This window comes from Manacus candei, unplaced genomic scaffold (assembly GCF_025592945.1).
Source record: "Manacus candei isolate 608988 ecotype Guabito, Panama unplaced genomic scaffold, ASM2559294v1 h1tg000050l, whole genome shotgun sequence".
In the NCBI taxonomy this organism is placed as follows: Eukaryota; Metazoa; Chordata; class Aves; order Passeriformes; family Pipridae; genus Manacus; species Manacus candei.
Window position 1 is genome coordinate 7,769,028 of NW_026138098.1, and position 24,513 is coordinate 7,793,540.

Here is a 24,513-nt window from a genome sequence, read left to right on the forward strand (position 1 = left end):
TGTGTGTGTGTGTTTGTTTTGGTTTGTTTTGTGTTGTTTTTTTTTTTTGTCCTTTCATCTTGCAGATCCATTCTGTAATCTTTGGGTACTCAGTTGCCTCAGACTTAATCGGCTATGAAACTTAGCTACATTATTTTTTCTATATTCCCTCTAATGGTTTGGTTTTTTGGTTTTTTGGTTTTTTTTGGTTGGTTTGTGGGTTTTTTTTGGTTGGGATTTTGTGTGTGTGTGTGTGTGTGTGTTTGTTTTGGTTTGTTTTGTGTTGTTTTTTTTTTTTGTCCTTTCATCTTGCAGATCCATTCTGTAATCTTTGGGTACTCAGTTGCCTCAGACTTAATCGGCTATGAAACTTAGCTACATTATTTTTTCTATATTCCCTCTAATGGTTTAATGGCTAAATGCAGATTCATGGGGGAAAAAAAGCCTGCACAAAACTGAACTGAAGAGCTCTTGAGCCTGCATGGTCCAGGAGTAGTCACCATGTGATCACTGGCTTGGCTTCCTTAGAAGTTAAAGTGAGGAAGGGCAAATGGGGCTGGGGGTTGTGGCCACTGAGTGGGCTGGAGTGCAATTGAGATTGGAGTAAGTCTGCATTCAGTTTGGGTAAAATGTCTGAAACAACCCTGCTTCCTTATCCTTGATTAAAGAGGATACACTTCCTTCTTCTGCCAGCAGCAAACCCAAGTACCTGAAGTATGTTTACGCACGTAAAGTCATTTGAGTTTAAAGAGGCAATCACACAGCCTAATCAAATTCTGCTTTTGTTTATGGACTTGTAAAAATGGAATAACTCCAGAGTTGTGTACATTGCAATTATCTTTAAGTGTACATTGTAATTATCCATTACCCCATATATATATGCATATCATTCTTTGATATTTCTGTGTAACCCAGAAACTAACATTCTTAAAAAATAAACTACCCAGATTGCAGTTGCTGTGTGGCAGATATGATCAGGGGTACTTCAGGAATAATAAAGAAGTTTTTTTAGGAATAGCTTGTTCCTTGTTACTACCAGCAAATGAAATATAGAAAAAACCAGTGGAAATTAGAATACAATAATAAGTAATCATTCTAAACCATATATTGCTGACAAGGCAGCATAGCTGCACAAATAGTACATTGTTGAAGAGCTAAAATTTGGAACCTTTTCCATAGCATTCATAGGTTTTTCAAGTAATCAAACCAAGTTTATTGGACAGAAAACGCAATTCAATCTTTTAACCAAATTGTCTAATCTGTACTCTTAAAAAACCCCACCCATTAATGGTAACAAAACAGCTGAACATAAATATATTTTTGTGCTTCTTTTACTCTGTCTGCTCATTTTATAGTCTTCACTGTACATTAGTAATCAAATACTGTGGATAAATCACACCCTTTATTTTCTATTTACTCTTTATCCCTATGAGTCCTAATCAGCTGTTTTACCTGAATAATTGATCTCTATGTTGCCCTCAAACCACCTTCTCTACAGCATTTTTCAATTTGCTCTTGAGTTCCAGAACATGACACACTGTCACCCATTTCAGTTCCCTGCCTTCCAAATCAATAGGAGTTCAAAATGTTTGTTTTAGTCCATACTTTGGAGGAGAGCCTATTGCATACCAAATCCTATTTCTAATCAGTGGACTTGGCCTAATAATCCCACCTCTGGTTAAGCCCTCCTGCGTGCTTAGCTCTTTTCCTGAGTCACAAGTAAACAGACTGATGTGTATAATGCAATGTGTAACCTATTTTTCATAGGTTCACTCAGCAGGTCTCCTAAAAGAATTAGAGGATTATCCTCCCTCATGTCTTTCTTAAAACAGAATTAGGTATTCAGGGTGGTAATTTACTAAATACTGCATTGCATGGTGCTATATTTTTCCAGTTTGACATTTTCAGAAGGCTCAAGTAGCCTCTGATTCAAGGCTAGATATGCATTACCACATGCACCTAAAATTAATGCTCAGATTTGAAATGTATGCATTCAAATTTTTTTATGTATGTGGCAGGTAAGACATGTACCAGGTAGGCTCTAAATAGCTATGTGCAGTCCTAAGCATCTAATTTGTGCAGAGAGTTGGATAAATGGGCATATAAATTAGGTGTGCCCAGATGAAAGCAAAGCAGTTACAAGTATCTATGAAAACCCTGAATTTGTATCTGCACAAATGTAGAAAAGTGGTTTGATCGGATCTTTTGCGATGAACAGGATGTTTTTTACATTGACTTGCCCTCCTCTAGGAAAAGTAGTGTATTAACAGTTGCATGTATCTAAGTTCAATTCTTGAAGACTGCTGCATAATGATTTTGATGCTGTTATGCTACTGTGCCCACCTTGGTCTCATGTGCACCGTAATGGTCTGGTTCTGAGGGCAAATTTAGGCATCTTTTCTGGAGGGACCTAACTGCTTGTATACAATTTCAGAAGCCAAATGCAAATTCAGAAGAAAAAAATTGTCCCTTTTTTCATCGTTATTATGAACTTTAATAAATTCTTGCAATTGTTTGCAGAATCCTACTCTCATCCAGGGTTTGCCTAATCCCTGTTACTTTTGATTAAGATTTCCTGATTATTCCTAAGGACTCAGCCATGGTTATTTGCAGAGCAGAAATTCAGATTGTCATAGGCATGGCTAAACAGGTTTAGATCAAAACCACACTCTGTCTATACCCAGAGAACAGCTTAATGACGATACTTAGGAATAATTAATTAGGCAGAGGCTTTTCACCTTCAGGCTTGTGGCTCTTGTTATATTTAGTAGCAAACAGCTCTTCTATAAGTGTCCCCAGTGAGAGAGAGAGCTCTGCACTCTGGGAGCTGAACTGAGTCCATGTCACAGGGACAGCCCTTAAAATACAAGTTGTGCTGGCTTATGTCAGTGTAACAGGGGACTGGACTCTGGTGTTCCATGGACATTTAATGAGAGCAACTGGCAAAGCTGCAGCTCCACGTAATCTCCAGCCAGTGAGACGCATCTGCTCATATGTGCTCTGCAAGTCCTCATTCATCATCTGCTGCCCTTTGTTATGTACAAAGCCTGTTGGAGTGCTGTTACATTCATCTGTGCTCAGCACACCAGAAATGTGATATCCCATGCTGTTCATGTGGCCACCGAATGTGAGCAGCCCAGTGATATCCTAAATCCCTTTTAAAGATGCTGTTCTCAGACACTAGAGAGGCTAAGCACGTTTTGGCCACTGAGCAAGGCATCTCTTAAACCCATTAAATTCACTTCTGCCTGGGACAGCTCAGTATGTCAGTAATGCTCAATAATGCAGTATCAGTGCTGGTGTCAATATACAATAACATATGTTAATATGCAGTAGACACGGTCTGCATTGCACCCATCCCTCATCTCTAGTCATGCTGTGTTTGTTCTGACTTTCCACCCACTGGTCCACTGGACTGTAGGTGAGAGTAACACAAGAAGCCATATTGCTGCTATAGTTGACACACACCCAGATGTATTTATTTTTTTAATGCTTCCTCTCTGGATACTTGATGGCAATGTATTGACACTGAAACTTGCTAGTAAGACAAAGTTGGTGGTTGTGAGTATTAGATGCATCTGAGTAGGTAGGTCACAAAAAACACCCCTCACTTTGTCTGTTTTCTACTTGCTTCAGCTTGGTCCAGCACTATTAATCAAACAGTTATGCACTCAGGGAAATATTTAGTGCCAGCCATCATCAATCAAGATTCTCTTCAGATAGCACTCTTAAGATGGTTTTCTTAGGTGAAACCTTCTAATCTCTCTCTTGAGTCCCACTAAAGGATGTTAAAATTTGGTAGCATAGGGCACCTTCAAGATTTTTATTGTAGGGTTTGCTGTAGATTTAGAAAAATCTGGGGATGGAAGAAAACTTTTTAACACAGCAGCTCATCTCGCAGAAAGGAAAGTGAAGGGCATAGGGAGACATCCTGAGTGCTTTGCGACATTATAAACCTATATCCTATTAATTTCTCAGTCTCTTTGATGAAGTGCACTGTCTGAGGTGCAAATTAGTGCCACTTTTGTGCATTGAACCTGTCCTCTTAAGAGAAGAAGTGCTTCAGAACCACCTCCTCATTTCAAAAATACTACAGAATAGTTGTCAGTATTGACCTGAGCTAGATTAAACTAGCTACCTTGGAATTTAAGGCTGTATATCCCATTAATAATCCCCTGAACTATCCTGTCTACCACAACATAATACTTCAAAAACAGGCAAACTAGTCAAAATAAATCTTCTAAAGCTTCTTCTAGTTTAGTATGGAAACGTAACAAAATATACGCAAAGAGATGTTGATCTCCATTACTGACATTATTAGCATTCATTTGTTTTTATTTTCTGACTTATTAAATGTAAACATAAATTTAAGCCTTCTGTCCTTCTGTAAATGACTTGTGGGATGAAACAAAGCAGGATTATATCCTGCAAATACAGTTTTGCATAATCTGGTCATTATTTGCATAATCTGGTTATTATAGGCTCAGTTTTGTTTTAATAGGGTTATAATTGTTAAACATGCAACATTCAAAGTACCTTCTTGTGTCTAAGAAATTGTTTCAGTGATGGAAAAAATTTCTCCATACTTCTTACTGAGTTCAAATTGAAGCCATATATGAAGACGATAGTAGGAAGTTACTTTTGATTTTTGGTTGCTGCTGCCTGGCAGGTGGAAGAATTCCTATTGATGTGGTGGGATCAGAGCAGTAAAGGATAAGGCACCTTTCTGATAAGGTCAAGATTCTGCAGGCTCCTCTTATGCAAGAGTTTCTCTGCTTATTTGAATAGCTTCATTAATTACAGTGTAACCGTTGTGTGTGAGAGCATCCTTCAGGTGTAAATAATGGATATGCGGAAGGCCACTACAATACCATCCATTAAAGTATAGTCCACTATAGTACAGCCCATTAAAGAGAATTAGTGTCAGGGTTTCACTGCTAGTATTTCTGAGAGGGGATGATTTTTCTCTCCTTCACTCACCTCAGCAGGGGAAGAATGAATGTAGGATGCTACATCAAAGTCTCTCACAAGTATTGAGTTTTAAGATCCATTCTGCAAGGGCCTTTTAATAATCTTTAGGAAGCTGACAGGACAAACCAAGGTCTAGCTTAGCTAATGGAGATCTGTGGACACAACCAATTGTATGTTTATTTTGCTTCTGTCATGACTTAAATCTGTTGAAAAATATGCTTGTGTTAGAAAATAAAATACCAGTAGTCCAAACTGTATGATTATAATTCACTTTTAGAAATTAAAATGCCATCAGAATTTAATAAACAGGAATGATAGCATTGAATTTGAATACCTTTCTAGAAAATTTTGAAGGCATATATTCTAATGAAAATAAAAATAAACTATCATAGACATTGCTAGCAACTATGCTTAAAGTTGAAGTCTTACCTTTCACATATAAAAAAAATACAAAAGATTAATTATTTGGGTGAAAATTTTGTTGTTATGTGTGTGGTTCTATCTGAATTCTTGAGGAATACCTGCCTGTCAAAGCCACAGTATACCATAACCTGTTTTTTATTCTTTTTTTTTTTTTAATAGACTCACCTTGGTAAATTTGTTTACATTATTTTAAAAAATGTTTTCTAGATTTTTATTCTGAGTGCTATATATTTTTATTTTCAGTGCTAGAAAGGAACTGAGGCAAGTACTGCAGCAAGTTCAGTAAAATTTCAGCCCTGCCAGTTCTGAGGATACATCTGTGCACCTGCAAAATTCAGCTACAGGATTAGAGAAGGGAGAAAACGCTTTAAAATTTTATTGCAGTGGCGCTTCTGGAGAGCAGATTGTGCCAAAAATGAAAAATTCATAAATTAATCCAAATCAAAACTGTTCAAAATTGGATTACTTTGAAAGAAAAGAACTGGTCTATAAATCATGCTGCGATTTAGTGGGACTTGGGTACATCACCACACAACTGAGGTTGTATGGAAATTAATACACTGGGCTTGAAATGTGCAAACAAAACTGAGGCAGGGAGGACATGGCTGTGTGGTGGGTGCTCACTAAGTGGCTGGTTTCTTCTACCTTTCTGTGCAGGGTTCCTTTACTGTAGCCTTTGCTTTTGCCTCTGTAATTGCAGCAAAGTCACTTGTTATCTGAAGTGTTTTCAAAACCCTTCTCAGGCTTTCTGTGTTGTTTTTCTGTGCATCACCATGCCAAGTGCTCACAATAACACAGATGCATACAGCTACTGTTAATAGAAAGTCTTGAACATTTTTAGCCACTTAATAAAAAGAAGATGTTCATGGTCATTCTCTTCCCTTCCCTTTTGAAATTTATGAGTGAATGCAGTGCTCAAAAAACCAGCAATAATACCAGTTGCTTAAGGTTGGAGTAGCACAAAGGGAAGCTTCCTGTAGTGCTCAGCGCTCAAGGGCCCGTGCAGGCTGATGTTCAAGCACGCTTGCCTGATCTTCCCTTCCAGCTGCAGAACCAGAGAGCAGCACCCCTGGTCCTGCTGCCTGAGTGCTGAGGCAATGTGTGACCTTATTTACTTAATATCTCTTCCACCTTCTGACAGCTCAGGGCTGGAAGTCTCATGAGGCCGACCACTGCACTGAGCATCCCCACAGAGCTCCCTTCCTGCAACTCTGCTTTGGGCTTCAGAGCCTCCCTAGTTTTCCTTAGCGGAGTCCCACCACACACTGTCCTGTTGGGTATGGAGGAGAGCTTTCCAGCAAGAAACAGGCACGGTGCATGCTGCCTGGCATGGAGCAGTCACACTCCAGCCAGCAGCTCCCTGCCAGGGCACACCTGGAGGTGTGTGCTGCTGTGTAGGAGCCCTGTAGCCACATTACCATAGTGCCTCTTTTCAAGGCTCATTAGCACAATGCAGGCCTGTGCTGTTCTGGCTGAGCTGCTTTTAGTCCCCCAGTAGCCGTGGCTGACAGCTGCTCAGCAGTGTTTACACCACACTCCAGTGCCCCACAGAGCCCAGTCTAATACCGGAGGCAGGTACTTCGCCTGCTGCCGAACTGAACAACTTTGTTTGCGTATTCCGACATGCAGCGGCACATACTCCAGCCTGGAGAAGTGTTGTGGGATCTGTAGTTCTTCAATTACTTACCTTTGTTCAAAATTAAAATCTGGGTATGTCTTTTAACTGGGACTGTGATGGCTTTGTGTTCCTGCTGCTTTTCTTTAGATGCTGTTCAGTGTGCAGCAGCCAGATGCTACCTGTAAGTGCTGTGTATGGCACTGGGTTGATTGCTGTGGTGAATCACTAGGGAAATGTGTTTTAATAATAAAATCCGAAACAACTCGAATTTGGATTACATGGCTCTTTAGTTTTATAACTAGAGAAAAAAACTCAACAACCTAGACAGCCCACGCCACTGAGATATTAACCTCATAAAACTTATTCTGTCTGTGCTTTTTAGTATTCTGTTTTCTGCTCTGCCCTTCTAAATGCAAAAATATTTGCTTGTGGCAAATCCATAAAAAGACCATATTAGGAGAATTGCATAATATCCCCTAAAAATAGGAAGCAAAAATCTGGGACTACAGAAATTCATTTTACTCATCTAAATGAATGACTAAACATGAAAACAAAGTTGTTAGCAAGTTACTATACTGCCATGAAAGGTAAGTAAGTTCACTTGTCTTGGCTGGGTGTCATATTTTGTGCTGTGCTCACCGGGAGACTAATTGCTTGAAATAAATATTTGAACATCTCTGTGCCTGGTCCTTGTAAGCCGTTTGATCAGTTTGGTGTTTCTGATAGGATCTGTTTTTTATAAAACCTTCAAGATTGCTGTCAGGCAATTTTCGTGCCATGTTGTCCCAGCCATATAAGTGCAGTGAGAAATAAAGCTTAATGAGGTCTCATGTTTATTAAGATAAGGATCTGGGAATAGTCCAGCAATAATTAATACCATATAGGTCATCTCTCCTTCTTTCCATGCTTTTTTTTTGCTCCCTTTGGGAGGATTACTCCCAGCTCTTGCCCCTCCAATCAGATTTTCTTACAATTTGAAAATCAAAGAGGTTGAAGGGAGAAAGTTTTCCTCTATCCGTATCAGACTTAATCAAACTCTTAGGCCCATTTCTTAGATTTCTGAAGCAGTGTCTGCTATGTGTGTTTCCATCTGCATCTGTCAGGAGCTCCAAGTGTCTGCAGTGTCTGTTAGGCACAATCAGAGCTGCATTGATTCATTGTGCTCCTCGATCTGAGGAAGAGGCACTGTTCCCAGCCCACCTGGCCCTGTCCAGGAGAGACTGGGCAGTGCTCCCTCCTTGACTGAAGAGCTGGAAAGCTGGCTTTAGCAGACAAGAACCTACATTTGTTCCAGCCCCTCTTCCCAGAGGAGTCCTCTAGACTGCTCTGGGGTGAAGACTTCTTTTGAATCTGGAGGAAGGCATGAAGGTAATCTCTGGAGATCCACCACCCCTTTTTCTCTGTCCTGATCAGAAAACAAACTTCCCTGCTTTAAGGTTGCCCTCTCTTTCTTGTTTCTCATGCTCAAGTGCTCAAATACAGCAAGAATTGATTAATGTTGGAGGATAAAGGGAGTACAGTAAAAAAAAACAGCTCAGTATGTGTTTTCCCAGTGTGTATGTGGGCACAAGGGGATGCTTTATTTGCTTTATTTAATGTCTCCCAGCTGAAAAACTTGTGATTTGCTTCTTACTGTGCTGGGTGTTATCTGTGTAGCTTTGGAACATAGTGCCAGCAGTGTTTTGTTTCTAGAAGATACTTTCTTCTCTCTACAAAGTGGCACGACAGAGCTGTAGGGCTTTTATGCAGAATGGCAATTGATAATTTCATGCCCGGAGCTTGTATCTTGAGGGTTGATTCAGCAGAGAGAAAAAAAGGCAAAAAAAAAAGATCTCACTGCTTTGTTACAGGATTGTGCAAAGCTGATATTTTTTGTAAACTTAAATAGCTTTCCACTTTGACTGTATCATATGGGTTTCAGAATTACTCTGTGCTTAATTGGATCCTTATTTTAGTGGCCTGTGCCTCTGACCCACACTTTGCTCATCTTCCCTATTGAGAGTAATTATATAGTAACAATATAGTACTACTGTGCTAATAAGAAAATACTATTGACAGTTGTGATAGATGCACCATCCACTTAGTGTGTTCAGAAGAGTTAAAAGGATTGCATTCTTACAGTCTGTGTATTTCTCTGGTTATTGTTTGTGTCCTGTTGGAAAAGCAGGTTAGTTGCATAGTAAATCTCTCTAATCAACACAGGAGAAGAACAAAAAGAACAATCACCCTCATTTGTTATAGCTACTTTAGAAACGTGGTCATCTGAAGGATGTATTCTGGGAGATTTGTCCCTTTTCTTCAGAAAGGCTTGTTAATATGGGCATAACTAACCAGGCATCTCAGGAGAGGACAAAGGCACTCTCATTAAAATCAGCTGTAAAAACAACCTACAAAGCACATATCTGTCATAATGATGGTTCTGTTGTCTCTCCCTGTAACGTCTAAGCAATACTTCCCATAAAGCACATAAGACTCAAAGTGTGTACCAAAGGAAGGAGACTGGTTTCTGAATTTGGATGCTCTCTCTTGTGCCTGTTTGTATTCAGATCCAATGTATTCTGTTGTCCTTCTCCTTCCCTTCCCTCCCTCCAAATTAAAGCTCACCTCCGTTTGGAGCCATCTCCAGTCAGACCTTTTTCTTGCTGTAACAGAGAAATTCGTGCTGTAGTGGATATATAAAAATACTGCTGGATGACAAGACATAAATGTGTGTACAGACTCCTGGTGAGATACTGCTGCAGTATTTAATGCATTTATTAACCATGTAGTGCTGTGATTTGCAGAAGCTGGATGCATAATTACAAGATAGCATTTCTGGGCATAAATTCAGGGCTATAGGATGCAAAGGATGGAGGTAGAGGGATTTGGGGGATGGAAAGCAGAGAGTTACGAGGTTTAGGAGGATCCTATGATAGTTATTAGGTGGAGAGCAGGAGAAGACTAGTTAGGGTGTGTATGAGCAAGGACATATGATTTAACTCATCTGTGATGCACTGGGATCAGAAGGAAATACAGAGGTCCACAGAGTCTTCTGAAGGAGAAACATCTCTATAAGCAATATTCCTTTCTCCTTTCAGAAAACCACTAGCTCTTCTGCTGGTCCTGATTTACCTTTCTTTCTAGGAAAGAAATAAGTAAAATTTTGCCTGTCATCATGAGAGATTTTTTGTTTTCTGGACATGCAGTTGGTTTCTCCACCAGCCCTTGACCAAGTCTAATATTTTAATATTTGAGTTCTAATATTAAAAGCTAAATATTAATATTTTAATATTTTAGTTCTAATATTAAAACCTAAAGATTGCAAGACCAAAACAAGGCTGGTGTGTGACTAACAGACAGGATACTGAAGTCATCAGGAGGTGCATGAATACAGTTATCTCTAAATGTCATCTGTTGCTTCTGCTAGTACAGTGAGAAGATTCTCTGGAAAAGCAGGCATTTGTTTTTACAAAATATAAAAGCTTTGGTGAGCTCAAGCCTGTTGGCAATATGGAAGCAGCTTCACCAGAGTAGCTCACACTGCTGAATTATACTTCCCTGCAAAGTTGGAGTGTCAGCCCATCTTATGTAACTTTGTTTTATAGTCTGAGGCATGTCACAGCTCAGTGTATAAGTCATTAGGAAATGCTGTTTTACCTCAGTAGGAAAGAACTCATAGCTCCTTCCATACACTTAGCCACTTAAAGCTGATTTTCTTTCACTGTTTTTTTTTTAATTGTTATTATGAGCCCAGCACTTCTTCGTTTTTTTTTTTATTTAATGATGGAATCCCCATAGATCTTTTTGTCACCAGATAACAGCTTTATATGAAAATTCCAAAAAAAATACAAGTTTGAATACAGACAACTTAACCATTTGTGTGTGCTGTTTTACTCCTGGGGAGTTAGGTACTTGTAGAACCTTGAAGGTACATTCTTGCCTGCTTGTTAGGCAAGTAGGGATACCTGTGATGGGGATTGGCAGTGAATCTTTGGCATCTTGCATAGCATACAACTCATTTCCCAAATTTATTGGTGATGTAGATATTCCTTGTCAGAACTGTCTGCAGCTGTGTGTGATGGAGTCATTTCTATTGTTTAAATTTTTTAAGATAATGGAGGATGGTATAAAGTAAATAATCCAACAGCCGAGGATATCCTCTGTTATTCAGATGCATGTCTCCTAGTCTGGGTGTATTTCCCCTAAGGCTGTCAGCATAACCTCTAAACCATGTTTTTTTCTTTTTGCTTCTGATAAACTTTTCACTTAGTGTAGCACATATAGGGCAGTTCCGCTACGTGTAGAGTTGGTTTTGCCTGAGAGTGGGGCAGGAAGAATTTTCCCCTTTGGTTGTAAGTAAAGGACATACACTTTCTACAGCACTCTCTTCAACATGTGGGTTTGGGGTTTTTTTCCCATAACTTGTGATTTAGTGATGCACTGTTGTATTGCAGTAGTGCAGCCTATGCCAGTATTTCCATTATAACCCATTTTTACAGGTTTATAACTCAACACTAAAAATGTACTCTTCCAATTTGAAACTTGGCAGATAATGTCTCATCTCAGCCTCAGAATGACAGTTTTTTCTTTCCCTTTTCCTTCTCCCCCCAAAAAGGTTGCAATTTTGCTGTATTTTTAAATAGAAGATATTGTCCTTTCTGCTTTGATAAGAGAAAAGCCTGCCTGATTATTAAAATTGCTTTTCAAATCTAAGAGAGGAGGTCGTTATAATAGAAGATGCACTGAATAAGTGTTGTTGATGTTACAATGTCTACAATAAGTACATGGATACAGAGAAGTATCACCTTCCAGATGAAAGCTAGGGAATGTTGATCAAAATGATTGAAAAGCTTTTTTTATGGTGATTTTTTTTCTAGCTGTTGATGTTACCCTTAAAATAGTGTTCTCAAAGGTAAATATGTGTTAGCTGCTGCACTCTATTGTTTATCCGGCTGAAGGAAGTAAAGGAACACTTTACTGCATATAAGCAAAATAATTATATTTCTGTCTTTTCTCATTTGATAAACACAGTACAAAAGGAATATAAATTCTAACTTTGGTGTTGAGACCAAATACTATGTGTAAACAGTGCTATGAATCCAAAGCAGGCGTAAGCAGCAAAGCACAGTGTTCCCAATGAACAGACACTTGTGTGGAGTTGGAAATTTAGCACTGAATGACAAACCAAGATACAGGAGGCTTGTATGATCCTTACAGTTAACACTGTCAAGATCTGAGCCTCTGAATCTGAAGCTTTATCGGAAGCCTCACATTCCAATTCAAGGCAGGGTGTTCAGGACATAAGAAAATCAGGATTTAAATCTAATTTCTCCTTCTTTAACCCTCTCCTTGGACCCAGCCATGTAGGAGTTGAAATCTACCCAGCTGATTTTAAAGGAAGTTTCCCAACCACTGTGAACGCAACCACTACTACAAACATGGCAGGAAGGCTTTACTGGGATGCTTCCTCTTGTTGCGGATTTACTTCTAGGGGTTTCTTCTTCTATTTAGACCGTTAAATTTATGCTTACCATAACCACTTTTATGGTACTAATTAGTAGAAAAAAAGAAATTTTATGGAGGGTGTTAATGAATCGAGCTATTATTTTGTCATATGTATAAAAACTATCAACATATATACAGTGTGTATTCTTACTATAGCTAAGTTGTCTTTCTCTTAAATCCCAGCTGCTTCACGTTTTCAGTTGTCTCTAATATATTTATGTATCATTAAAACCAGAGAATGTGTTTCCTTATGAGAAGTTCAGTTCCTTCATTTGAATTCTAAAATCAGTAATTAGGTCAAAGACTATTTTGTGTTCACTGGCAGAACCAGTGGCTCTCAGATATAAAATAAAACATCTGTATGTGAAAATTAATTTTTTGAGGGGATAAAGTCAGAATACTCAGCACTTTCTCACATCAGCTTTAGTTCAGTCCATCAGTGCCAAAACCAGGGAGATTCTTCAGTGTAAAATGAACGCAACACAGTGAGATTCAGATCTTCATTTCTTGCAGAAAATAAGATGCAAGTCCAGCAAAACTTCCAGGTGGAAGTATCAGATGTGTCCAGTGCAGTCAGTAGTTTCAGTGTGTAAACCAAGGTCTTCTGTTACAAGACTTGATTTACATTGAACACCGTGAGCTCCTGTAAAAGGGTGCTGTTTATGTTTCTGGAATATACAAAGAAAGAACTGATACTGAGAATCACTGAAGTGCTTAAGTCAACCACAGCACCATTTACTGAAAATATCTTCCACAGCACAAGGATTAGTCTTGCTCCTGTAGAAAAGCAGAAAGCACCCAGCCCAGTCCTGTTCACTTGAAATATTGGAAATATTAAACAGCTTCTGACACTAGACAGAGTGCAGATTATTGCTTTCATTTTGTATGATGCCACCTGGAATGTTTTTTATTTGAGTCAGTGTGGAGAGCACACAGTAATAGCAAAAGATGGTTGTTCATCATAAGACATGGCTGAATTTATAGCAGATTAATTTTTTAATTCTTGATCATCTAAAATATTCCTGCACTTAGTTTAATATTCTATGTATGATAATCAGCAAACCCAATGTAAGCAAACAGTTCAATTTGACTTAGAGGTATATATGTTAAAAGGCACTAAATGTTCTTTTTGTAATGTAGAAGAGGCTCTCTGGCAGCCATGAAATATATTAAAATCATATTTCTATTTTTATAGTAATACTTGGAAAAATGGAAAGAATCATTAAGGATAAAATACTCCTGTGTTGTATATTTTCCTAAAACTGAGGCACATGATAGATTATTTTTTAATATGAAATGGTATTATGATAATTATTAACTGTCATATTTCATTTCTTCTCATGAACATCCAACACCATTTTTAAGGGGCCACAGAAGATAACATGTTCTCTGCAGCTGATGGCACTCATCATTGTCATTACTAAGTACTCTTAGTTGACTGTTTGAAATTTTGCTGTAAATTCAAATGAGAATGTGAATGTTATTGGAAAACATGCAGTTACATTTGGAGAGTTGATTTGTTAATCATGTGCAAATCACTGTCGAAATTATAGGAGTATGACAACCCATGTAAATTTATCTAAGTGTTTTGTGCTGCTTTATGCATAAATTGTACAGGGAATAAATTCTGCATTTGTTCATAGGCACAGAAGAAGCGAAAATCCAATGAATCTGTAGATACAGAGCTCTGTCTTAATGAGGTAAGAATGTGGATCCTATATTTTTCACAGCACAGGCGTCTCTCCATAATATGAGATTTCTAAGTCTGTCAAGATTATCATGGGTTACCTCATATTTGTCTTGTCAGTTTTGTTATGTTTGGATACCATAATGTATTAAAGAACAGCCTTAGTCAGAAGTTCAGAACTGGGCTCAAAGTGTCCTCTGCTGACTTTTATATTTTAATAGCTGTATAGTGCACGTGTAGTCAGATCCCATAATAATAACCATTGCACCTAGCAAGTGTACTTGTTAAATCATCTGCAGGAGCGCAAGATCAGATGGGTTTTAGCAAATAATCAGAAACAAACTGGTCATCATTCTGTGGTTAAAACAAATGGCCAATTTATGGAATGAAATGATATTCATATCAGGAGATGTGATGCTTATACACCAGGGAACAGATTGACAGACTCAAGACATGAAACTCCCAGTGCTGTTGGAGTAGTCTGCTCAGCCTGACCTCAAAGGCCCCTCTCAGACATAAGCATTACATCAGTTTCCATGTCTGTCAGTCCGTATCCTTTGTACCTATTCTCTCAGGAAGCTTAATAATTAGTGATGTACATAATTTTTACAGTGTGGAAACACATTGTCTTGGCTTTGGAACAAGACCAGCTGTACAGCCATAAGCCACCAAAAGGATGTGACAGTATCTTTCAGGTTCTTCTTCACCAGTCCAAATTTGCCCAGTTCTTCTACACAATGGAAATTCTATGGCCCATTCCTAATTCTTTAGGTTCTATTAAGAATTTCTTGTAGGTACTAGAATGAAGCCTAGTAACATGTACAGGAACAGTGCAGTAACGTTAACACATCTGTTGGCATCTTGTGCTGGCTAAAAGACCTTAGATGAGAAAGCTCAAGTAACTGTAGCTAACTATGAGAACTGCTGGTCCATCTCATGCCATACCCTGTCCCTGACAGTTTCCAAAAAGGAGATGCCCAGGGATGGTAAAAGAAAGCATATTGTGATAATCCCCCAATGCCTCTACAACTTCCAAAACTTTGCATCTCAAGGTGTTCCAGTTAGCCAGTCCTAGCAAGTGATACCCAGGTGAGGGAATGGCATGGAGATTTATCCATGAATACCTCCCCGGCTCTGTAGACAGTCATTCCTGTGGAAACTGATGCTTTGAACTCCTTCTTTGTATCTGGTCTTCTGGGTACTTGTCCCTTGTACCATGGCCTATTGCTTCTCCAGGGTTGGAGAGGCTTGTCCCCTCTTTAGAAGCTGCATCCTTGGGGATTTTCACATCTTGAGTGGACAGGATCTGAGCCGCTTCACATGGAATAGGTTGGACTTCACGATCTTAGAGGTCCCTTTAGTCTAAATTGTTCCACTTCTGTGATTATAACTGTTAGGTTTTCTTTTTTGCTGAGGATGATAGCAATGAGAAATATTTCTGCTACATCTGCTCCTTAAGTAGTTCACTATAATCTGCCAATCTGCATTGGCATGTGCATACTGTTTAATTATTGGTAGCAAAGATGCCAAGGAATGCAAATAACACAGCAATTAAGGGGAAAAATAAAATTTTTGTAAGCTAGAAAACAGTCTTTTCTGAGCCCATGAATTAGATTTTATTTATTGTTATCCAGAAGTAACTTGTTGTCAAACAAAGTTGTTTTGTTGACTGTGCAGAGGTTGAAGTTTCTCTGTGGGTCTTGCTTCTGCTATTTTAAAATAAACTAGCATGATAAACACAGATTCACAAAAAAATTACCATACATTTTATACATTGAAGCATTGCTAAAGTAGTAATTTTTTTAAATTTCAAAAAATTGTCATTTTGACATCTGTTTTAGTGCCTTTCAATTTGTGACATTGATATATATAGGTATCAGTGGAGGGTGGGACATGAACAAACAAAAGGTGAATTTCATGATGTAGATTTAAATGTTTTGCAGTGGAAATGTGTAATGGTGACCAAGGAAAGTATTGTGTCTTACAGAATGCTATTGGGAAGGACAACACAGCAGGAGTCTCCACCAGTCACATATCTGCGGAGAATTCACTCGCTCTTCCTACAAGCTTCTATCTAAGCACACAGCTCACCCTGATGACACTTGCACTCTCACTCTGTTTGTCCCTAAGCTCATCAGTCGTCTTGTAGCTGCATTACATTACAAAAGGACGTGTAAAAAAAAAAAAAATCTGTTTGCTGTCCTCTGTTGTTTATCTGGAATTCCAGGTCTGGGAGCTAAGCTGAGGCACACCTGTTAGAACAGTCTCAGTCAGCTGGAATTTTACTTTTTTTTCTCTCTAAAAAAAGCTTCTTGTGATATTTAGAGGCTTTGTGAAATACTTGGTGCAGTGCTACATTCCAAACCCAAAAGGCTTTTGGGCATGCAGTGTTTTAAAGAGACAGTGTGTAAATTTGCCTGTAAAGCGACCTGGTTGGATTATTTTAATAATTATTATTTTAATTCTGGCTTTTATCTGAGAAGGAAGATGGCAGTTTTCTTAAGATCTTGTTTATCTCATTGAATGGTTTTGGTTTTCAAAATGGTTGAACTTCAGGCTATCAAGGATGCCAGGCTTTTGTCTAATGGTGAATGTTCTCCCAGAGAGTGGACTTTATAAAACTTCTTCATTTGATAAACCGCTACTGATGTTAAACTCTTTCAATGTGTTAGCATTTTCCTCTTTAAATGTTTACGTACTGTAAGTGATTCTGCGTTCCCTGCTGAGAAGCCATTATAATTCACATACAGGTATAATGTATGTCTTTCAGTTAAATTCTCATAAAAATAGAGTGTGGCGTAGAACCTTCTAACAGTACATTTATCTTTTAATTATAATCATCTAGCCTTAACAAGAGTGAAGATTCTTTAAATTAGCAAGAAGCAGCCATTGTGAAAGCTTGATAAAGATACATTTCTTTAAATATGAAGAACAATTTTGCTACAGGGTTTCAGCTGTACAGTCTATGGTCTTCTATGCTTCCATTGTGATAATATAGTCCAGTTATTATACTGTTTGTTTAATAAAAAAATGACATACAATTTATTTGCTCTACTAAAACGTTATCTGTTTATACATACTTGATAATGTCAGATCAAAAAGTTACAGGAACTTCATGCCTTACTTCTCTTATCAAAACATTGTAGAGGGACAAGAGGAAGTAGGATATTATTTAAATTGTGGTTTATCTCTTACACTGCTAAAATCAACACAAAAAATGGTTGACCCAGTTACAAGGCAGCGCCATGCACACACACCCATGTGACACGATTTTCTCACTGTGGTAGTTCCTACTACAGACCTTGGCATTGCTGACATGATGAACTGTTTGCAAGACCAGTCCCATAAATTAATTCGGTGGTTCGGGTGGCAATATTGCCAATATACATGGTTTAATCTCATGGTTTAATCTCTTGCTCAGTGACACTGGCAGCCCGTGCTGGCTCATGATGATTTCCTGCAGTATCTAGAAGGAATTCTTTAAAGCTTTAAATGTCAGGAAATAGTCAGCATTTCTCCTAAGGGCTGTCTTTCTACCTTACTGTGATGGCTTGTTGACTGTTACAAGCAGTTATGTCTAAGTGATCAGCAGTAATCAGTTTTTGTTTCTGTTGGAAGTAGAAGATAACTTCTCAAGCAAGGAGTTCATCATGTTGAATGTACGGATTTACGTTGAGACTTACACAGTTATGGCCTGTCCTGCTCTGAAATGTCCAGATCACTTATTTGCAATGCAACTATAAAGTACAAATTACTGTTTTATAAACTGCACTGAAGTTTTGGAGTGTGCAAAATACACATCTTACTAAGAGATTATTAAACTTATTGACACGTTCATCTTTTGAGATTTTTTTCTTAGCTAATAATAAACACTTTCATAAAATTTGAAATTCATTTATGTACTTTTGATTATGGTCACGTAATATACATCTCAAAGCAATGTGTATGGGATAGAATTCTACGATACTCTGTGTCACTGAACATAAAAAATTAGACAATATTACTCTTTAATTCTGTGTTGGTAAGAAACTGCAAATTACTTTCAAAGGGAACAGAGCTGCTTTCAGAGAAGAGATATATAGCCCATCATTACCAGCAAAGCCCATGTGGTTCCCATTGCTCTTCTTGTAGAAGAGAATGAAATTATTGAAAACTAGGGGTAGCAGAAAAAAGATTATGAGATTCATGATTTAAAAAATGAATAAAATTCGTTTATGTCAAAAGAAGTTGATAGTATAATCTGTTGAAATGCTAATGAACATTGTATTAGAATTCAAAAGTCTGACATTATCCATTTAAAAATATTTTCAAAACAAATTCATAAACATTACAATTACTAAATCCATCTTTGATTCCCAAAGCTTTCTTGAAAATATGGTTTGTATTCAGCACATTAAACATTTTAGGCAGTATCGGGAATTTTAATAATCTCCCAGTATAGTATATATTTTTTGAAGATTTTTACATTTGGTTTGATTGCAATTATCTCTGTTATATTTAATACCAATTATTAGAGTTCTGGCACTGTGTGATCCAGAATAAATGCTGTTGGTCACTTATACTGTAAATAACAACTTATTAGTTTCTTATTACAAAAGAAACTGCTAACTATCTGAGTCAACCAGAGTTACCTTTGGAAATACCATTCATATATAGTAGGGGAAAAAAATGGTGTTTTATATGGGTAGCCATGTTACCACAAAAAAAGCCCAACAGAACACTGAAGCTTTTTCTCCTGTAAAGTAAAAGCATACTGAATTCTTAAAAAAAAAGAAAAAAAGCATCTTATTAAACAGGCAAAAGAGAATAAAACCCTTAGGAGTCTGATACTTCATACAGAAGTTTTTACAGGCATCACCATGCAAATATTGGAGGATGTGGTGTGGATGATATCAGTTTATCATGGTGACCTCATCTGTGCATATCTGACCTCATCATTTACTACTGTTCTGAAGTATGCAAATACTTTTTCATTTTTTTCCCCTTTCAGTCACTGCAATGCCATATGTTAAGTTCTCAAATGAACAAGCTTAGTCCGGGCTTTATATATTCCTTTAAAAGATTAATGTTATCCATGTAACAATAAGACAGGAACTGTCTAAATACAGGATATACATAGAGATGACCTGCTGTTTCAGTTGTAAATCTAACCAGTTTCACTTGGGTGTAAATCATGGGCTACTGTAAACATATCAAAATCATATTTTTCATTTAATTTCATCAATGTCATAGTGACACAGACATTGTCGTTAGTATTATTAAAAGCATGTTTATGGGTTTTTTTGAGAGTAGCTCACAAGGAAAATTTTATAAAGGTAAATTTCAGACTGAACTGAAATACATGGCTAAAGTTTTGCAGTATTCAACATAATTATTAATTCCACAAGCTAGTCCAGTGAAAGAGGCACTGAAGGTGAATCTTTTAGATATGAGCAACAATAACAGCAGCTGAGGGTTTCCCTTGCCCCAGTGTGTGTGGTGACACCCAGCAGCAGGCAGCAGTCCTGAGGATTGTCCGTGCAGTGGTTTGGTCAGTAAGGAGGGGTGCAGCCCTCCTTTCACTGACTTGGCTCCCTGAGATCCTTCAAGAGAATGGAGATGTGCTGCTGAGGACTGAGCAGGAGCCATCCATCTATCTTCTGCAGGGCACTGGCCACTTTTCATTGCACAGCTTCATTCCTACTTTGTCATTAGGATGAATTAGGTGGAAGTGGAATTGTTAATGATTTCAAAGCATTGCATAGACAGACTGTCGGGTGACCTATTCCCAGGCTTATTTCTTTTTAAATACAGTTGTGTCCCTCTAAGGCCCAACCTTTTGAATATGAGGCTGTTCACAATTTTTTCCTGTTTTAATTAGTAGACTGAAAATACAAAAGTGTACACCTTTACTAAGCCTATGCAATTAGGCTGGAGATGAAGAAAACAGATCAGGAATCACCTTGAAATCTCAATCCCATTAAAATTTGTAATTGTTGCTTAATCAGTATGATATTTCCGTGGAGTAAAGACGATGAGAAACCAGTGAAGGAGAAGAGCAAAACTCAGAACAGCTCCCTGAAGGGAGGTAAATCTTGTGTATGTCAAGTGACAGGAGTATCCCATACTTAGCTTATAATAAAAGAGCTGGATCCTGCTAGAACAGCAGCTCCTTCAGAGCAAGCAGTAAAAGATGGAAGCATGAGCAGTTATTCATACAACAGTTATAACATTCATAAAGTGTAATTCTTTGTCATCAACACCAAGGTGGATCTACCTCACTGAAAAATATATGTTCACTGACATTCTCTCTTCTGTGTTAAATTGTTCTGCATTCTGCATGTTCTGTATTAGAACTGTTCTGGGCTAAAGAGGCCTCCAAGGTTGTTTTATGCCCGTAAGGTTACTCAGAGTCTACCTGATGTCCCTGACATCAAATAGAAATATATTTGCTTCTGATGAACTTGGCAGAGAAATTAATCCAGTGACTTGTTAAATATTTCTTATCTTTAAATATTTGCTTTTTCTTAGCAGCTAGTTCCTTCTATGACATTTCAATTATTGAGTATTTCAACTTCTCCTTTAACTTGGGAAGGTCATTTTGTCCAACTCTACAGTATTCCACTTTATACATTTGCTTCAGTGGGTTTTCTTTTTTAATTACAGCCTTCACTTTTGAGAAGAAAAAATATGATTAGCAATATTGGTCTATGGAACTAAGAACACCTTTAAAGGGGAGGAAACTGCAAGTTCCTGTTTTATCTCTTTAGCACTGATTTGACTTGAATAAACGAAAACATGATGTTGCTATTCCCCAGATGGAATTTAAAATTTAGTTTGGTACTGAATAGGATTGAAAACTTTCAAACTCTCACAAGCTATTAGAAATATTTAAGTACTTCTACTGTATTTTCCAGTTGGAATTTCAGTCAAATAGATAAAGTCTCACTAAGTAGTAATTTTTTTCAAGAGTAAGAAGTCTCTTTGGAAATTGTGATGGCTCTGTTTTTAAGGTAAAATCAGAGAGGATGGTGAATTCCCATTTTTGATTCAATATTATCTCAACTTTCATACACCCTTGTTTCATGTTCTCTTATGAGTGTGTTTGCCTGCAGGCAATGGTTACACTTAATAGATACATATTAGCTATGGTCACCTCAATAGCTGGAAGCTAACTCCTGAAACTCCTACTTAGATGTTCCATCTCTTTTTATCTTACATAAAAGCATGAGCAACAAATTCAAGATGTGGCCTAAAGATTACCTGAAGTTTCAAAGAGCACAGAGTCAACAAATTTCTCAGTAGCATTTCTTATCGGTAGAGATAGTGGTATTCTATATTAGTACTGTCTAGAGTACTCCCAAAAGTTCTTTGAGCGCTTTTAACCAGAGTTAAACCAGTTTCTGCTGTTTTACCTTGTTCAGGTGCCAGTAGCAGTTGCCATGCATAGAATTAGAGCTAATTGCTGCCTAGATTAAAGCAGCCAAACGTTAGCTCCTTTCCCCTGCTTTTAGTGATGCCAGCACACTAATTCTTTTGCACTGCTTTTTAATCTGTCAAAAGGAGAATTGCCTAGAATCCAGAAGAAAATTAGTCATAGATTTAAAGGCAATTTTCTTCAAATTCCTCCTTCCAGAATACCATAATTACTGACTTCTTACAAACTCCTATCCTCCAAACACTGAATACCCCCTGCTCAGCATGTTCAGTTCTTAGCAAACTGAGCAGGAGTTTGGGGGATTCAACTTCTAGTAAAGGAGGCTGTGTATGTTTTCAAGACTCTTCAAGCTTCTTATTCTGCAAATTGATGTCCCCTCCAGCCTTTTCTGAGTTCATTTGCTCGATCTACTTGGAAACACCAAAGAGCTGGAAATGGCTGACTGATGCCACCCAGCTCTTGGTGTCAGTCTCAGTAACTGTAGTCCATCTCAGGTCAGTAATCTCAGCCCACATTTACTGGCCAGTTGCATGAAAGCAGAATCACAGCAGGCACTAACAGGCAGCAGCATTCTTCTGGCTGACCACAGATGCACTGGTAACACGCTGTACATCGGCACTGGCTGGTGTGTACCAAGCCTTTGTGTCTCCATCAGCCAGACCTGTCCAGCTGGCGTGGAGCTCATGTACACACCCTAATAAACCTGTTGGAACTACAGGCCGACAAATAAGTCATGCCAGGCTTGCTAGCTCCAGCTTTTCAGCTGGTCTGCACCGAATAATGTTGATTTTGACCACTGCACTTGTCCTTAGGTCAAAGCTTAAATGCTACAAAAGCTAAACCCCATGGATTTACTGAACCATGGGGTGATATAAACTCCTTTAAGCACAGAAACCAGAAAGTCCACTGAAACTCTGAAGTAATTTTCAAAATAAATTGAAAACATCATCGTCCTCTCCTGGTAATGTTTATGCAATAGGATATATATGACAGAAGGAAACTTTTGTCAAAAACAGTAGAAAGCCTGAAGATGCAAAAATTACTGTTTAGGGAACCACCATTTATTTTAGCAGGAGATACTGCAGAAAGCACACTCCTGAGACATGGAAATATGTGTCCCACTGAGGGTAAGACAGAGAAATCATACTTCTTTTCCTTTGACTTTGTGAATTGGCCCATGGAAACTCTTCCCCCTTTTGAGAGCTGAGGGAATTCTTCTGGGAGTATGCTAACCAAAATGCAGGGAGCACTTGGTCTCCCTTTCACATCCCCAGACTTGATTATTAGTAATGACGTCCTCTGGATGCTTTGGGATGGTACAAGGGCTTTAACCCTTAAGTGAATGTTAATTCAGGAAGAGTGTTCATGGCGATTGTTAGAGATGGAATAAAGCCCTACAAGGGATTGCATCTGGCAGTTGGGAGTGCACAGCCCAGACTGAGCTGAGTCACACATTCCTTATACAGAAAAGTAAGTGGAGGTAAAAATTGAAATAAAAAATATGGTCTTGAATTTTATATTGCTGCTTCTCTGGGAGGGTCACAGTAGAAGTGGTGCATTACCATCAATCCTTTACCTCTTCCCAGTACCCTCCATTGTTTCTGGGTAAGAACAAAAAGGAAATCCAAAAGGCAGGCAGTGGAAGAAATTTCTTCAAAGGACTGCAACACATGGTAAACTTAACTGGTGGCAATGATTAATCTCCATGTTCTCCCTTCCCCTCAAGTTACTGCCACTGAATTTGCTTAACAGGGTTTGTATGATGTTATGTGTAGCATTAGGACTGAAATGATTAGCTGTGATTAGTACTACTCAGACTGGGAAGGTGTATATGTCTTTCACCTGAGGGTATGTCAAATTTTGTACTTCTTGTGCAAAGTGCAAGTTGACAAGAGCTGCAGCAAAAAGGAAATAGCAGGGGAAAGCTCACATTAAAAGTAATTTTCCTTACATCATGGTGATAAAAGGATTAATTGAGGGTAAGAAGAAAGGATGTAAGTTAAGGTAACAGGTAGTAGTAGGATCCAGGAAGACTGGCATTCACTGTGATCTGAGGATATCCAATGTTAGTATTTTCCTGCTTTTTTTTTTGGTCTTTTTTTTTTTTCTTTCTCTTTTTTCAAAAACTGTCTAGAACATGCTTCCATTTTCTGGAGGAGATTCTTACAAAAAGAGTTACCTTCTCGTGTAAATTGTATGTCATCTTATGGATTTCTGTACATCTCACTGCAGGTTATTATGTGTCAGGTTTTCAATCATAATGGCTGGTAATTTGTTGTCAAAAACCAAAACCACTGTCCACTTGTTCCCGTTGACTTACTTAGAGATTGCTCTGAGGACATCGCTCTTTGGACCGTCCACACCTTGGAAGTCGACTCATGATGTTTGGCGTTTTCTGTTGGCATAATCCTCCTGCATTGTACATATCCAGAAAACAATCCCTCTCAATAAACATTATTCTCTTTTTTTATTAAAAAGCATGTTTTTGTGAGAACAACTTCTGGGTTTTTTTCTGGTTTTGATTTGTACCAAAAAAAAAAAAAAGAAAAAAAAAAGAAAAAGAAAAAAAGGAAGCTTGACTGGCAAAAAAAAAAAAAAAAAAAAAAAAAGAAAAAGGAAAACAAGGAAAAGGAAAACAAGGTTGATCTCATTTTTCCCTGTTGTTTTGCAGTCTACTATGATCTAAGAAAATTAAGAAATAAAGCTTTTCCCTTTAAATATCTGTTCATTTGCTTGCTCCGTAGTCTTTTTCTGTTAGTGAATGTGGCCTGCAAAATTACAATGAGCAGGCAATATCAGAGGGAAATGATGGAAAGATGGGCACAAGAGTGGCCAGCTGGCCCTATTCATGCTTGTTCACTCTCTGGCACACAAACACGCCTCCACACCCATCCCACCCCTTCATCCTGCCAGGCCAAAAAGAAAGGGCTCGCT

The 24,513-nt window shown here is 38.1% G+C and overlaps 1 protein-coding gene across 1 annotated transcript in view; it reads left to right on the forward strand.

Annotated features, from left to right (window-relative positions):
• Positions 1-24,305, forward strand: part of GFRA1 (GDNF family receptor alpha 1) — a 145,169-nt gene extending 120,864 nt beyond the window's left edge. The window contains exons 8-9 of the mRNA XM_051801181.1: positions 14,119-14,175; positions 16,150-24,305. Coding sequence (XP_051657141.1) covers positions 14,119-14,175; positions 16,150-16,311 — 219 coding nt within the window. The 3' untranslated portion in view covers positions 16,312-24,305. The remainder of the gene's footprint in view (positions 1-14,118; positions 14,176-16,149) is intronic.
• Positions 24,306-24,513: the final 208 nt, after the last annotated feature.